Source organism: Felis catus, chromosome B4 (genome assembly GCF_018350175.1).
Source record: "Felis catus isolate Fca126 chromosome B4, F.catus_Fca126_mat1.0, whole genome shotgun sequence".
In the NCBI taxonomy this organism is placed as follows: domain Eukaryota; kingdom Metazoa; phylum Chordata; class Mammalia; order Carnivora; family Felidae; genus Felis; species Felis catus.
This window is the reverse complement of record NC_058374.1, coordinates 136,179,649-136,196,727: the sequence shown is the minus strand read 5'-3', so window position 1 is coordinate 136,196,727 and position 17,079 is coordinate 136,179,649. Positions and strand designations below refer to the sequence as shown.

At 52.0% G+C, this 17,079-nt stretch overlaps 1 protein-coding gene across 3 annotated transcripts in view; it reads left to right on the top strand.

The window, feature by feature from the left end:
* SCUBE1 (signal peptide, CUB domain and EGF like domain containing 1) overlaps positions 1-17,079 on the top strand; it is a 136,688-nt gene that overhangs the window by 19,550 nt on the left and 100,059 nt on the right. For 2 of the 3 annotated variants that reach the window (XM_023257570.2, XM_023257571.2), the window contains exon 3: positions 1,758-1,886. In XM_023257570.2, the coding sequence (XP_023113338.2) occupies positions 1,758-1,886 (129 nt within the window). Of the gene's footprint in view, positions 1-628; positions 980-1,757; positions 1,887-17,079 lie in introns of those variants that run through there. The other variant, XM_023257572.2, reaches the window with a different exon arrangement.

Here is a 17,079-nt window from a genome sequence, read left to right as displayed (position 1 = left end):
ACGCTGATGGCCATGGCAGGCGGGTTTGGTGGGAGCTCCTGTCTCCCGCCCCTTTGGGGATCCGGGCTCCTTTGTTATCCCCTCGTCATGGCTGGACCCGTGGGCTGCACAGTCTGGGCTCTGTTTTCTGGCATTTTCACGCCGCCATTTTCACCGAAGGTATCCCATCTGCTGGCAGCATCACTGGCAGGCAGACGTCTAGACAGTGGTTGGTCATCTCCTGAGTCAGGGAGCTCACTACCTCCTGAGAGAGCCTCTGACCAAATGGACATTCCTGCCTGCCAACTCCAATTCGCCCCCGTGGCTTTCCTCCGCTGGGTGCAGCTCTACTCTCAGGACCAGCACAGGGAGAGTATGGAGCTGGGTGTCTCTCTATGCCAGGCCTTCGAGGGAGCAGCCAGACTTGCCTTCAGAACTCTCTCTTCTTTGGACCGGCTTCTGCAGCCGGAACCTGGCTTCCAGTATCCCATTTTGACCCTGGAGGGGAGGGACTGATTTTTCCCGAGAGACACTTCCGGTTCTCCTTAGCTCGGGCACTTCCGGTTGCCCTGAGCACAGTACTTCCGGTTCCCCCCCCCCCTCGTGGGGCACTTCCGCCTCCCTTTTCAGGCCTTCCTGTGTTGCCTGTGGAAGTCGGCCGGGGTGGGGGCTGAGACTGCGAATCCGGGGAGCGTTTGGGCAGGGGGTGCCGAAGCCCAGGCAGAGCTGGGAGAAGGGCAGGTGCCCCCAGGCGGTGCTGGGGGTGGTTCTCCCTGGTCCCCGGCTCCCCCTGCTTGCTACTCCGAGATACGGTGGGCTCGTGCCCCATGGGGCTCCCAGGCCAGGCTGCCCGGTTCGAATCCCACTGGTACCACTTCGTAGGTGTGTGACCTTGGGCCGGGGTCTGGCCTCCCTGTGCCTCGCTTTCTTTGGTGCCCTTGTAAAGTTGGCATAAGGATGACGGTGTCCCCCTTCCCAAGTCACTGGGTGCTGTGAGGAGGTAATGACATATGGTGTTGCCAGCAGGCCTTGGGGACAGAAGCGGCTCGTTGAATGTTAACTAGGCGCGTTCCTATTATTCTCTGAGGTCTCTCAAATCTCTCTGGAACTCTAGAACTGATAGCCCTTTGACCCCGATGGGAAATGCTGCAAAAGACTTAAAACAGCGAAAGGGGTGACCTTTACAGAGGCTGTGGGCCATTGTTTATGAGACAGAAGCCTTTGTTACACAAGGAAACTGGAGCGGTGGAAATCCAGGCTTCAGACGTTGCTGGGGAAGGAAACTTGTTTCGGCAGAGTGTGCGGACTTTCCTCTCACTGCAGAGGCGACGCTTTTGGCGCTGCGCAAAGTTCACGTTACTCAGTACTCCCTGCTTCACACGTAATGAGCTCTGTCTCTGGGAGGCTTTCAGATAGACTGAAGGCAGCCGGCGTGGGGGGATTTTAAACAGGGTCCCCACATGCAGCTATTGGGAGGCTTTTGAGGGAGGCAGCGCTGGGTGTGAATCGTGTCTGCTTCGCTATGGTGAAGGCCCCCTGCGTGTGGCTTGGCACGTGGCTCTGCCCTGTGAGGAGGTGGCCGGCCTCGCTGCAGAGCCAGGAGCTTTGTCGTCGTCGTCTGCGGGTCCCCGGCCCCCGGCAAGGACTTTAGTGAACACCTACTGAGTCATTCCCCCCACCACCCCCAAACCAGTCATGCCCTGGGGGCCTCAGTGGTAGCGGGGAGGCCAGACCCCCAGGCCCTTCCTCTGATCCCTCTCCTGGCCCTCGTTTTGCAGACATCGACGAGTGTGAGAATGACTACTACAATGGGGGCTGTGTGCACGAATGCATCAACATCCCGGGGAACTACAGGTGCACCTGCTTTGACGGCTTCATGTTGGCCCACGATGGACACAACTGCCTGGGTGAGTGACGCCGCCGTGCCCTGCCTGCGAGGCTCACCCTGCCTGTTCTTCAGCTCCAGCGCGCGGTGCTGGGGGCCGTGGGAAGTCCCGCCCCCTCCCCGCCCTGGTTCCTGGTATTACTTTGCTACGGCCGCCAGAACAAAATAGCATAGACCGGTAGGCTCAAACAACAGCAATTTATTTTCTTACAGTCCTGGAGGTTGGAAGTCCGAGGTCAAGGTGTTGGCGGGGTTGGGTTTTCTGAGGCCTCTCTCCTTGGCTTGCAGGCGGCCACCTTCTTGCTGTGCGTTCACACGGCCATCTCTGTGCATACACGTAGCTGGTTTCTGTCTCTCTGTGTCTCTCCTTTTTCTGTGTGTGTCCTCACCTCCTCTTATAAGGGCACCGGTCTTACTGGAGTGGGGCCTGTCTTCACAGCCCATTTGTAACTCAATTACCACTTTAAAGGCTGTGTCTCCAGATAGGTCACGTTCTGAGGCACCGGGGGGTTAGGGCTCCAACATGCGGATTTGGGGAACACAGTTCAGCCCATAACAAGGAATTCTTCTCTATTTCCAGATTCTCATGGTTCAAATGCATACGTTTAAGCCAGTTATAAGAGTAATACAAGCTTGCTGGATAAAATTGGGAAGATGGAAGAGAACGGAAAGAATTGGAAAATAGCTTAGTCGTGCTGGTGCGTTTGCTTGCCGCCTTCTCTGCACCCAGCTGTGGTTTCCTGTGGCGGCAGTCAGGTGGCCCCTTCAACATCTTGTGCACCTCGGGTATTCTCAGCCTGGCCCCTGTGCTCACCATTTTGTGGTTGCCTCGTAATCTGATAAGTTGACTAATAGCCCGGGGCTGACATAACGATGTGCCACGCTGAGTGGCCGAGACGACAGAAATGTGTTCTCTCGCAGGCTGGAGGCCAGGAGTCTGAAGTCAGGCCGTCAGCAGAGTTGATTCCTTCTGAGGGCTTCCGAGGAGAATCTGCTCCAGGCCTCTCTCCTAGCTTCTGGTCGCTTCGGGCATTCTGTGCTAGTCAGTCATGGTCTCCCCGTGTTTGCACATTGCCTCTGTTCCATGCGTGTCTCTGTGTCCAAACCTCCCTGCTTTATACGGACACAGTCATATTCCCCTGACCTCATCTGCAAAGACCCTATCTCCGTTACGGTTCCACAGATGCTGGTCTTTAGGACTCCAGCATCTTTGGGGGGACATAATTCAAGCCATCACAGAGGTGGCTTGCGGTCTGCAGCAGGAACACCATCGTGGCAGGAAGCGCAGGGTCTCAAAGCAGAGGTACCTGTCCCCCAGGCCCTCTTCTGCGACTGGCCGCTGGAGTGACACAGGGCACCATAGCTAGAGCTGAGGAAGTAAGACCATGAACTTGACGGGAGCGTGGCTGTGGGTACATTATTACTGTCTCTGGGTCTCGGTCACTTGTTGGTGGCGGGGGTTCCAAAGAGCGGCTTCCTCACAGACCCTGGTGAGCAGGAGCTGACATGATGTCCTGATGCTGAGAAGCACGCCCGGCACGGAGTTCTCCATTCTAGTCGCTGTCACTATCGTCACAACCTCTGAGCCTCAGTCTTCCCCGCTGTGAAATAGGGACAGTTATGCAGGCTGTGTGCAAGGACGAAATGACACGGTGAAGTGGAGTGATCGGCGTTTAGCACGTGCAAATAATCAGCAAGCAGGCATTACTGTTCCTCTGGGTGACTCAACCTCCCTTTTATGCTTGGCGAATAAGAGCGTTTGCTTATTTTGTTTGCGTGTTTTCAGCAACCGAGGCCAGAGGTGATTCTGGGCTTAAATTTATATTTTCTCGGGCGCCTGGGTGGCTCGGTCAGTTTAGCATCCAACTCTCGGTCTCGGCTCAGGTCATGATCTCGCGGTTCGCAAGTTCAAGCTCCACGTCAGGCTCTGCACTAACAATGCGGAGCCTGCTTGGGATTCTGTCTCTCCTTCCCTCTGCCCCTCCTCGGGTAGGGGCTTGCTCCCGCTCCCCTCTCAAAATAAGGAAAGAAAGAAATTTTTTTTCTTATTTGTTTAATTGTTGCCTTTAACAAGTCTTCCCAGGAATGGAACCACTGGGTCAGAGGGTCATTTGGATGTTTTTTTGGCTTTCGATGCAGAACTCGATGAAAGGGCCCAACCGACCTTCCCGTGTGCCAGTGGGCGCGGTGATACATGGCACAGGAAGTGTGGCGTCCCCGGTGCCCTGGAACTTTTCCTCTCCGCGGTGTATTAGCTGTAGATTTCCCTGCCTGTTTCTGTTTAATGTGTGCTGGATCTCAGACAAACTTGTTATGGGAAACAGATCTGTGAACATGTAATTACACCCAAAATAAGTCCTGAAGTGGAAGTCTGGACGGCGGGCCGTTGAAGCCCAGATGGGGCCTGTGAGGAGCCTCCCCTGCATCGGGCGAGGGTGGGGTTGGACGTGGGGTGACTCCTCAAGCGGGTCCTGCAGAGGTTAGGAGGCCACGTGCTGGGACGAGGGCCCAGCCTGGGCAGAGGGCTGAGGGTGGGGGGGGCAGCTGGGCTCAGGGGGGGTGGCAGGCACGTCAGAAGGCTGCAGAGGTAGGCAGGGCATTTGGTTAGATTGGAAAGACCGGGGCTGTCCTGTAGGACGTTTATCGTGCCAGACCCCGAGTTAAGTACCATCCGAGTGCTGTCTCGTTTAATCCTCCCAAAGCATAAGCCCTTACTTTTACCAGTCGCCTGCCACTTTCTCAGATGACAGTAAGGCTGGTTTCGGTAATTGACTAGTCCGGGAAGGCAGAGCTGATATCTCTGCGAGACAACAGGGAACAGCACCCTGTTCCCCCCGAACAGGTGGGGTGTTCGGTGTTCGGTGACAGACCTCGGGGACCGCCAGTTCCGGGCTTAGATCCTGGCTCTGCCAGTTACCAGCCGTGTGCCCTTTGGCCAGCCACGTCACCCCCCTGCCTCAGTTTCCTCACATGTAAAATGGGATCCGTAGTCCCCGTCTTGTAAGGAGTGAACGGGATCGTGGCTCTAGAGCATCTAGCAGAGTGCCTGGCACCGAGGACTCCAAACGTCAACGGGCGTCGATCCGCCGACCGACTTTCAGAAAGAGATTCATTGAGGCGGGCCTGTGGAGGCCAGAGCCAGCCACACGCACTCCCCGGGCTGTGTCTGACCCACGGGGCTCCCCTCCTGGTCACGGCGCTCGCACCTGCGCGGGACCACGTGTTTGCAAATAGCCTGGTTCTGGACGACGGCGCGTTCGCCCAGTGCCTCCCGTCTAACGGCAAAGTCTGGGTGGGTTTATTTTTATTTTTACAACATATTCTCTTCATGCTGGTTAATTTCAAGAACTGGTAAGACTCCCCCCGCCCCCACCTCCGAGCACAGATTGCACCTTCGTACGGCTCTAACTCACACATATGGCGACCGAGAAAAGGCTCTCTCTGTGGCTCCTCTCCTTCTGGCTGAGGGCGGAACCTTCCCAACAGACTTGTTTTTGTTTGGGCGCTTTCCTTCTCAAGACAAAACTCTGGCTCTAGAGAAGTCAGACCTTGGTTCCAACCGGCTGTATCCCACACTGATGATGTGACCTCGTAGAGCCTCAAGCCCCTCATCCGAAACATGCCGTGAGGGTTAAGTGTCTGGTGTGTGTCGGGATGAATGTTGGCTGAAACACAGAACGCTACAAGAGGAAGCTGGGCTTGGAGTTGGAAGACGCAGGCTCAAGTTCCGGAACCACCGCTCAAGAGTCAACGGTTTAGGACCAGCTCCTCAAACCCTGCAAGCCCCATTCCCCTAACGACAACATAGGTCAGTAATCCCCGTCTCAGAGGGTCACCGTGACAGTCACGCGCAAAAGCAGATACAGAGAGCTGCGTGTACAGATGTCACACTTTGCACAGGTGCCGCATGCTGTCGTCATGGCGTGGTGGAGGTTTCAAACGGGCAGCCCGCAGTCGCCATCCAGCCTGCAAGCACGTTTGGTCCGTCCTCCCAGTGGTTTTGTAATCGCCACTGTCGCCATCATCAGTCAATAGCTTGTGAATGTTTAAAAACCGAGGGCTGTCGGGGTCCCTGGGGGGCTCAGTCGGTTGAGCGTCCGACTTCGGCTCAGGTCACGACCTCGTGGTTCGTGAGTTCGAGCTCCGCGTCGGGCTCTGTGCTGACAGCTCGGAGCCTGGGGCCTGCTTCGGATTCTGTTTCTGTCTCTCTGCCCCTCCCCTATGCGCTCTCTGTCTCTCTCTCAAATATAAAAAATAAAACATAAAAAAAACTAGAAAAGAAATCGAGGGATGTCACAGAATAGATCACACATCAGGCCACAGAACAAGCCTCAACAGATTCTAAAAGATGGAAGTCATACCATGCGTGTTTTCCGACCACAACACTATGAGACTAGAAGTTAACCACAAGAGCAAATTCTGAAAAGACCACAAGTACATGGGCATTAAATAAAATGCTACTAAACAATGAATGGGTCAACCAGGAGATAAAAGAAGAAATGAAAAAGTGCATGGAAACAAATGAAAATGAAAACACAACAGTTCAGGGGCGCCTGGGTGGCTCAGTCGGTTAAGCACCTGACTTCGGCTCAGGTCACGATCTTGCAGTCTGTGAGTTCAAGCCCCACGTCAGGCTCTGTGCTGACAGCTCACAGCCTGGAACCTGCTTCGGATTTTATGCCTCCCTCTCTCTCTGCCCCTCCCCTGCTCATGCTCTATCTCTCTCTCTCAAAAATAAATACACATTAAAAAAAAAAACCCTTCAAAACCTTTGGGATGCAGCGAAAGTTGTTCTAAGAGAGAAGTTTATAGCAATACAGGTGGTCTACCTCAAGAAGCAAGAAAAATCTCAAACAAACAACCTAACCTTACACCTAAAGGAGCTAGAAAAAGAACAAATAAAAACAAAACCAGCAGAAGGAAGGAAATAATGAAGATTAGAGCAGAAATAAATGAAATAGAAGCTAAAAAAAAAAACCCAGTAGAACGTATCAATGAAACCAGGAGCTGGTTCTTTGAAAAAATAGTAAAAAAAATAGTAAAAAAATAGTAAAAAAAAGTGATAAACCTGTAGCCATACTTATCAAGAGAAAAAGAGAAAGGACCTAAATAAATCACAAATAACAAGGAGAAATAACAAACACCACAGAAATACAAACAATTGTAAGAGAATATTATGACCAATTGGACAATCTGGAAGAAATGGATAAATTCCTAGAAACGTAGAACCTAATGAAAGTGAGAGCAGGAAGAAATAGAAAATGTGAACAGACCCATTACCAGCAATGAAATCGATTCAGTAATCACAAAACTGCCAACACACAAAAGTCCAGGGCCAGATGGCTTCGCAGGCAAATTCTACCCAACATTTAAAGAAGAGTTAATACCTGTTCCTCTCAAAACTATTCCAAAAAATAGAAGAGGAAGGAACACTTCCAAATTCATTCTATGAGACCAGCGTTACCCTAACACCAAAACCATGTAAAGACACCACACAGAAAAAAGAGGACAGCAGGCCAACATCTCTGATGAACATAGATGTAAAAGTCCTCATCAAAATACTGGCAAACCAAGTCCAACACGACATTAAAAAAAGAAAAAAGCATTGGCCGCGATCAAGTGGGATTTATTCCTGAGTTGCAAGAGTGGCTCAATATTCATAAATCAGGGCGCCTGGGTGTCTCTGTCAGTTAAGCGACTTGGGATTCTCTCTCTCCTTCTCTCTTTGCCCTTCCCTGCTCATCTCTCTCTCTCTCTCTCTCTCTCTCTCTCTCTCTCTTTCTTTCTCTCTCAAAATAAATAAACATTTTAAAAAGGCACTGCTTTAAAAAAATTCATAAATCAATCAACATGATACATCATGTCAATAAGAGAGTATAAGAACCATCTCATTTCAGTAGGCACAGAAAAAGCATTTGACAAAGTACAACATCCATTCATGGTAAAAACCATCAACAAAAGTTTAGAGGAAACATACTTCAACATAATATAGGCCAGGGGTACCTGGGGTGGCTCAGTCAATTAAGTATCCAACTTTGACTCAGGTCATGATCTCATGGTTCATGACTTCGAGCCCCACATCTGGCTCTGTGCTGACAGCTCAGAGCCTGGAGCCTGCTTCAGATTCTGTGTCTCCCTCTCTCTCTCTCTGCCCCTCTCCTGCTCACTCTCTCTCTCTCAAAAATTTAAAAAAAAAATCATAATAAAGGTGATATATGAAAAACCCACAGCTAACATCATCTTCAGTGGGGAAGAACCGAGAGCCTTTCCCCTAAGATCAGGAACAAGACAGGGATGTCCACTGTCACCACTTTTATTAGACATAGCATTGGAAGCCCTGGCTACAGCAATCAGACAAGAAAAAGATATAAAAGGACTCCAAATCCAAATCACTATTCACAGATGACATGATACAAGAGACAGAGAACCCTAAAGGCTCCACCAAAAAACTGCTAGAACCAATCGACAAATTCAGTAGCATTGCAGGATACAAAATCAATCTACAAAGGCCTAGAGCATTTCAATACACTAATAACGAAGCAGCAAAGAGAGAAATTAAGAAAACAATCCTGTTTCCAGTTGCACCAAAAATAATAAGATACCTAGGAATACACCTAAACAAAGATGTGAAAGACCTGTACTCTGAAAACTGTAAAACACTGATGAAAGAAATGGAAGACGACACAATGGAATGGAACGACATTTCTCCTTATGGGTCGGAAGAACAAATATTGTCAAAATGGCTATACTACCCAAAGCAATCTACCGATTTAATGCAGTGCCTATCAGAATACCAGTAACATTTTTCACAGGAACTAGAACAATCCTAAAATTCGTATGGTGCCACGGAAGACCCCAAATAGCCAAAGCAATCTTGAAAAAGAGAAGTGAACCTGGAGGCATCACAATTCCAGACTTCAAGTTATTACAAAGCTGTAGTCGTCAAAACAGTATGGGACCGGCACAAAAATAGACACATAGATCAATAGGACAGAATAGAAAACCCAGAAATAAACCCACAATTATATGGTAAATTAATCTTTGATAAAACAGGAAAGAATATCCAGTGGGAAAAAGGCCATCTCTTCAACAAATGGCGTTGGGAAAACTGGACCACTTTATTACACCATACACAAAAATAAATTCAGGATGGATTAAAGACCTAAATGTGAAACCTGAAACCATAAAAATCCTAGAAGAGAGCACAGGCAATAATGTCTCTGGCATCGACTGTAGCAACTGTTTTCTAGATAGGTCCCCTGGGGCAAGGGGGAAAAAAAGCAAATACAAACTCTTGGGACTCCATCAAAATAGAAAGCTCCTGCCCAACAAAGGAAACAATCAACAAAACCAAAAGGCATCCTACAGAATGTGAGAAGATATTTGCAAATGACACATTTGATAAAGGGTTAGTATCCAAAATACATAAAGCACTCACACAGCTCAACACCCAAAAAACAAATAATCCAATTAAAAAATGGACAGAAGACATGAATAGACACTTTCCCAAGGAAGACAGCCAGATGGCCAGCAGACACATGAAAAGAAGTTCAACATCAGTCATCATCAGGGAAATGCAAATCAAAACCACAATGAGATACACTCACACCAGTCTGAATGGCTAAAATCATAAACACAAGAAACCACAGGTGTTGGATGAGAATGTGGAGAAAAAGGAACCCTCATGCACTGTTGGTGGGAGTGCAAACTGGTGCAGCCACTGTGAAAAACAGTGTGGAGTTTCCAAAAGCTAAAAATAGAACTACCCTGGGGCGCCTGGGTGGCTCAGTCAGTTAAGCGTCTGACTTCGGCTCAGGTCATGATCTCACGGTTCGTGAGTTCGAGCCCCGTGTTGGGCTTTGTGCTGACAGCTCAGAGCCTGGAACCTGCTTCGGAATCTATCACTCCCTCTCTCTCTGCCCTTCCCCTGCTCATGTTCTGTCTCCCTGTCTCTCAAAAAATAAATAAACATTAAAAAAAATGTTTTAAATAGAACTACCCTACAGTCTAGCAATCAGACTGAGTATTTACCCAAAAAACACAGAAACACTAATGTTTATAGCACCCCTATGTTTATAGCAGCATTGTTTATAATAGCCGAGATACACTTGGGAAGCAACCCAAGTGTGCATCGATTAATGAATGGATAAAGAAGATACATTATATATATGCAATGGAATATTATTCAGCCGTTAAAAAGAATGAAATCTTGCCATTTGCAACAACATGGATGGAACTAGAGAGTATTGTGCTAAGTGAAGTAAGCCAGTCAGAGAAGGACAAATACCAAATGATTTCACTTATATGTACAATTTAAGAAACAAAACAAATGAGCAAAGGGGGGGGGAATGAGAGAGATAAAGCAAGAGACAGACTCTTAACTATAGAGAACAAACTGATGGTCACCAGAGAGGGGAGGGGATGGGTGAAACAGGTGAAACGGGGGGGATTCAGGAGTGCACTTGCCGTCATGAGCACCAGGTTATTAAAATAAAAACTTAGAAACCAATCAACCTAATAAAAATTAAAAAGTCAAAGAATGTCACATAAAAGTCGTAATTTCCAGCATCGTTCCTGCTCGGCCACATTCACCCAGCCCCTGACACTGTGGGGCTTGGGCAGGAATACAAACGGAGGCCTGGATGCCACATGGCTATGTATGTAAAAGTTACAAAGCTTCAAAGCTGGAGTATAATCCCTCTCTTCTGCCTTGAGCGATACTCCTTCCTAATGACCTTTGGAAGGCTAGCCTGGAGTTCAGAACCTGGGAGTCCTTGAAGCTTCACATCAGAGAGCGGCAGTGGAATGGCTGGCTGCGTCCCCACACCACGGGGAGCCTGAAGACACGCTAACCTGAATGTTCAGGCTCTGGCCGTTTGCTCCCACACCACCTTTCCTTTTTCCACTGCTTGGTCCTAAGTGTCATCTGTCCCTTTGAGAAAAGATTTGGGGCCATTTGGGCAGGGAATTTTAGGGTCTCAAATACCCAGAGTGTGGTCTAGAAAGGTGTGTGTGTGTTCCAGGTGCACATGACCCCCTCTGGGCTCCTTACTCCGTAGGGAGGGCTGAAGCCACAGGAGGGGCAGAGCAGGGACTGCCCCCCTCCCCCCGCAAAGCATGAGGCCCAGCACAGGGACATCTCTTGCCCACGTCTCAGCGTGGAGATTTGCCCGTACATCACTCGAGATTTGCCAGAGCGGAAGCCCGGATGCTGTGCTGCGGCTGCCCTCTTTGGAGGGGGAGTGTACTTCCTGTTTGCTACAGTCCTCACCGTGCCCTGTTGCTGACAATCAGCAGCTTTAGGCGTTTAATGACCTGCTTGGTCTCAGTGGGAATTGTGTTTGTGCTTCCTGGTGAAGCTGCCAGCACAGGGCCTGCGCCCGGTGGGTGCTCAGTGGTTCTGGAGGCTGGCAGAGTTGTTGGAAGGTTGTCCGTTCTCACTGCCTTGTGTAGTCCTGACCGTCTCTAGTCCGTCACCGTGAGCCCCACTCACGGCCCGTCGGCCGTCAGGGACAGTTAGGCTGGTTTGCATCTCCTGTTTTTTGGTGTCTAGGAGTCTGGGTCAGGAGTCTTGTCCAGCCGTCACATTCCTCTCTCAACCACCACTGAACTCCTCGGGGATGAAGGCTGGACTAAGTCCTGATCAGCAGAGTATGAAAAGCATTCTGAGTTCATTAGGAGAAAGGAGGCTGATGGCTTACGGGTTCCTTTCTCGCCTGCGTTTTCACAGTTGAACCTTTTCTTTGGAGCAAACGAGGTTATTTTTTTGTGGAGATGGCTTGCCTGGGAGGGTGGCCAAATCTGCCCTCTGGGGAGCAAAACCCTCTCTCTATTTGACATCTTTATTGAGGAATTTCTCAAATATAACAGAAAATGACACCAGAGGGATTTGAAACCAGGATGAGATCCTTGCTCAACCCCAAATGCCTGCTTTTAGCATTGTAATTACTTGAAATAGCAGTAGTTCTGTTTGAAAAATATTATTCCAAACTCCATGCAGTTGGACATGAGAGCAATATTTAGGCTAATAGAATAAGATGTTTTTTTCATCTTAAATTAAAACCAGCAGTGGATAATTTTTCCCCATCTCCGCAAAGCAAGGGCCCTTTTTCTCTAAAGCCACTCGTTCACTTAGCCAGATGTTTTCTTTGACCCCGGTCTTTACCTTGACTTACTGAAAAATATGTTTCTCAGGTTGCTCACAGTTTGAGTTTTGAACTTGCTTCTCAGCACTTTTTCCCCTGCTGAACACAAGCCATCTGTAGCCAGGTTCCGCAGAAAAGCATCATTAACTACATCACTCCTTTCCCATTAATGCTTATTGAGCACCCACTCTACGCCTAGCCTTGTGCTAGGCAGGCAGTTCCACTTAGGCGGGACGAGGGAACTTTGCGTGAGTCTCCGCCACGCGCCCGGAGTGGTCCGGGATATTGTGCTCCCGTCCGTCACTTGGTCCTCGTGGCATCCACAAGCGGAAGCCATCAGTATCCCCTTTTTATGAATGGCGAAACCAAGGCTCAGGGAGGGAAAGTGACCCACACCAGGCCACCCAGCAGAGCTGGGACCATTTGGCCACTCAAGCCCGCAAGCCTGTAAGTCACCGACCGCCCCCTGCCCCCCCTGGTGCCCGAACAGCACCAGCTCTGGGAGGCTGGCCAGGTTCAAGGAGGGGCTTCCTTCCACGGGCTGATAGGTATGCACCCCCTGCGAGCTGGGGAGTCACTGAGGACATCCAGAAATCCTAGCATCTGCCAAGCCCAGCCGGTGGATGGCGTGCAGGGGGGCAAGAAGGAACCCCTGACTCCAGAGTTCGCTTCCAGGGCACCTCCTCCCCCGAAGCCCGTACTGCCTCCCCTGGCCCAGGCAGGAGCCTGCGGCCCGTGTAGCAGCTTTGTGTCCCCCTTGGGCTTCCCTCAGGATGTTGTCTTAGCCTGTGTGACTGTGCAGAGCCCTGTTCTTCCAGAGCTTTCTCTCATGCTTCCCATGGCTTCCACAGTAGCGCCCAGTGCCTCTGCTCACTGGCTCATGAGGCCCCTCATCAGGGCCCTGTCAGCCGTTCCCCCTCACCCCTCACCTGTGCCAACCTGTGCCAACCTGCGCCCTCTGGCCCAGCCGTCCTTAAACCCACAGAGTCCTTCTGCACCTCCCTGCTGCTCCCTTGCGGCCCTTCCCGCAGCGGGTTCCTGGTGTGGTCCTTCTTGTCACCCAAGACCCAACCTGCCTCTGCCTTTGCTCTGAAGTCCTGTGACCACGCTGTATACATGGCCACTGTGGCTGTGGGCTGGGGTCCTCTCTTCTCCCCATGAAAGCAGAAGCTGTCTCCCCCAACCCTCCGCCTTCCTCCTCGGGGCCCAGTGCCGTGTCTGGCAGATCACAGGCATGCGAAAAGTATTTGCAGAATGAAAAAATAAACACATTTGCAAAAGTGCCTTATAACCTGGGCCCTCTCACTCAGCAGACCTCCATGCTGGGCTCATGGCAAAGATCAAGGGCCATCTCTCTCGGGACTCCCGGGATCATAAGAAAGAAACGTTCTCCACTGTAATGACAGGTGGAAGGCCGTGATGGCAGGGACCCCAAAGCCCTCCGCCTAGCGTTCATCCATTCGTTTATTCCAGAAAATCGTTCGGAGCACCTGCCGTGTGCCAGACATGGTTTCGGGTGCTGAAGAAACCAGTAAGCAGTGAACAGAGGGAGAATCACCCACATCCACTTGAACCTGCATAGGTGGGTGGGGGGTGGGGGACAGCAAACAGGCGAACATGTAAGTCAGTAAGGTAAGTTCAGGCAGGTCAGCTCCACTGAAAATAATAAAACAAAATAACGTGATAGAGAGTGACGGGGAGAGAGATGATGCACTGGATAGGGTAGAATCCTAGTTACTGCTGCTGCGCAGACAAACCACCCCACACTTAGTGGCACAAAATACCATTTAATTTGGCTTTTGGATCCTCTGGGTCAGGAATTCAGATGGGGCACAGCAGGGGCGGCTCGTCTGCTCCACGGTGTCTGGGGCCCCGGCCGGGAAGTCACGAAGGCTGACGATGGGTCGATGGCCGGGCTAGAATCCTCTGGAGGTTCCTTTGCCGCTGTCTAGTGGTTGACGTTGACCGTCGGCCAGAACACTTGGGGCGGCCCCTGCGTGTGGTCTCTCCACAGGGGTTGGGGTGGCCTTCCTCGCAGCATGGCGGCTGGGTCTGAGAGCGCATGGAAGTTTGACGGTCTGGCCTCAGAGGGCACGTCCGCGAAATTCTGCTGGTCAAGGCGGTTACAAAGGCCTTGTCCCCACATTCGAGCAGAGGGGACATGGGGGCGGGGGCCTCAGTGAGGAGGAGGAGGAAGCCACCATTAGAAAATTACAGGGAGGATCTTCCCACCCAGCAGAAGGGACAAGTGAAATGGGCAGAAGCTGGGTGAGTTTGGGAACAGGTCAATGTGCCTGGAGGCCCGAGAGTGAGGGAGAGGGACCGGAGATGAGCTCAGGAGGTAGGCAGGGCCTCGTAGGTCCTAGAAGGGCCTTGGGATTTTATTCTAAGTTAGCTGGGAGCCATGGGACACTTTAGCTAGGGATTGACATAATCTGATGGACATGTTAACTTAAAGGGATTTGCTTTTTGGCTATGAAGTAGAAAACGTATCCCAGGGAGGAAGAGGGAGAGACCACTGTGGCCGTCTGGGTCTGAGACGGTGGTGGCTCACTCCAGGGTGCCGGCGGTGCGGGTGACGAGAGGTGGTTGAATTCAGAACGTATTTTGAAAGCAGAGCCCACAGGAATCGCTTAGGGGTTTGACGTGAGAGGTAAGGGGGAAGAGCGTAACCACCACCAACTGCCTGGAGTCTGTGGGTGACTGTGGGCAGCGGCTCAGGTGCGGAAGCCCGGGGGGCAGGTCAGGCTGGAGCTGGGAGGGGCGGACTTGAGGGTCAGTCTGGCCACGTTCGGTCGGGACGCGCGACAGCCGTGCAGATGGAAACGGTGTGTAAGTTCGGAAGTCGGCGGAGTCATCAGGTCTGGGCGGTGGGGTGGGGGTGGGGGGGGCGGTATATGAGAGTCTGGAGCTCCTAGATGGCAGCGAAAGCTGGATTCGATTCATAGAGATCTCACGAGCACCTGTCCTGAGCTCACTGTCAGGAAGTAGATGACATAGTCCCAGCCCTCAAGAAGTATAGGGAGCCAGCCTGCCTAGCTTTGAATCCCGGATCGATCACTTACTTGCTTTGTGACCTTGGGCAAGTAACGTCACTTCTCTGGGCCTCCGTATCCTCATCGGTAGGGCGGGGCTGCGAGCGCTGCTTGCTGCACAGGGATGATGCGGACACGGAATGAGGCGAGCTTTGTACAGCACGTAGCACGGTGCCTGGCACGTGACCGAGGGCTCGACGGGTGTGAATTACCTAATTCTCACTCACCACTGGTGTGTGAAGCCAGCCTACTTTGTAAAGAGAACCGATGACTTTCTGAGCTGGACCCTGGGCCGTGGGTGAAGCCCCTTGGCCGGGGCCCCACGCCTCACGTTCCACGCGGCGCCCCTGCCGCATATGAGCCGCTGCCCCCCACCCTCCCCGGGTCAGAAATCTCCCCCCATCCTCTTGCACTGATGCTTGCCCCTGTCTGTTGACACGGGGCCATGTGGCCTCAGCGCTTCCAGTCCCAGCTCTGGGCCACGTGCTCCTTTTGTGACCTTGGACACATGCCACCTCTTGCTCAGGCTCAATTTTGTTCTCTGCAAAACGGGCATGATCCCTGCCCATTCGGATCCGAAGGGAAGATAGATGTGCAGGTGACCCTGCGGGCTGCCAAGCAGAGGCTCAGGAGGAAGAGGAGAGGGGTCCTGGAGGCCGACGGGGCCCAGGAACCCAGCTGCGCCCGTGGGAGGAAGTCGCCGCGGGCGCCAGATGCTCCGGGTGGCGGCTGGGCCTTCCCTGGCAGGATGAAAGGGTCGCGCTGCCTAGGCCCTTTTGAAGGCACCCCCTCTCATCCTGGAGGACAGCTGGAGACAATGTGCTGCTCCCTCACACCCCTCACGAAGAAGGTTCCAGTTGCCTCTGTTTATTTGTCTTTATACTTCAACAGCTCAAATGCATTTCTTGCTGGGAAAGAAACGCCGCCCACTTTAATGTGAAACTGACGAGCTTCGCACAGTCACAAACACCAGTGTTTTTTAAGGTGAACTCCAGAGGTCTCTTCCTGTTCTCTTTATCTGTGCCCCACCCTTCCCCACTCTTGGCCCACATTCAGGTGATGGGAACACGCCTGGTTGGAGGGACTTGCCCTGCCAGGACCAGCCAGAGTCAGGCCCTCTCCTCCCCCCAGCTTTTCACAACTGTTCATCTGGTGGAGGTTCTTTAACCTGAGAAAAAGAAAAACGCTGGAAACTTGTGCATCGTTATAAATGGGCTTCCTTCTTCCCCCCAAACCACTGTAGAACTAGGGGTGTGGGGAGGGGGGATGATTCAGACCCAGGGGCGTTTTGGGGGTAGAGTGAGCTTGTGTGGCCTCCTGCCTACAGCCAGCTCAGGATGGGGACAGGGAGGAGTGTGGGAGAGCAGAGGGGGCCAGGCGGTGCTGGGGTGGAAAGGCAATGTCTCGGGCCCGGCTCTTTGGACCATGGACTTGTTTGGGGACTCTGGAAAACTCCCCACCTCTCCGAGCCTCAGTTTCCCCATCATCTGTGAAACAGAGGGGTGGGACGTGCCCGGTAGTTCTCAGACTTCTAGCAGCAGAACACTTAAGTGCGAGCCGACTCCCGCAGTGGTGGCACTGCCCTGGCTACAGTGGGAGGGCAGGGCCGGCAGGAGTGAGAGCCCTGCTCTCTGCAGAGCACCCGCTGCAAGGGGGGTGCTGGAGCACTGATTGGAACCCCTAGCCTGGCTGTGGTGTCAGAGCCCTTCCTTACCCTCCAGCATCTTGTGATTCGATGACTCGGTGGCATGGCATGTCCTCGAGGACAGGGGTTGAGCCCACTGCTGTGTCCTCCCGGCCTCTGCCAGACGCAGCCCCTGTCCGTCTCTCTCTCTGATTTTCCCAGAACTGGCATCTCCAGCCGGCCAAACAGCTTTCATTCCCCTAAACACACCGCCCCATCCTGCCCAGCAGCATCCTTGCACCGATGCACCTTGTCTGTCCCCGGACAGAGCCCACCAAGTCCATAAGCAGATGTCCCTTCTGCCCGAACCGCCCTTCCCCCTGCTCTTTACGGATGCAGGGCCGACGCCCA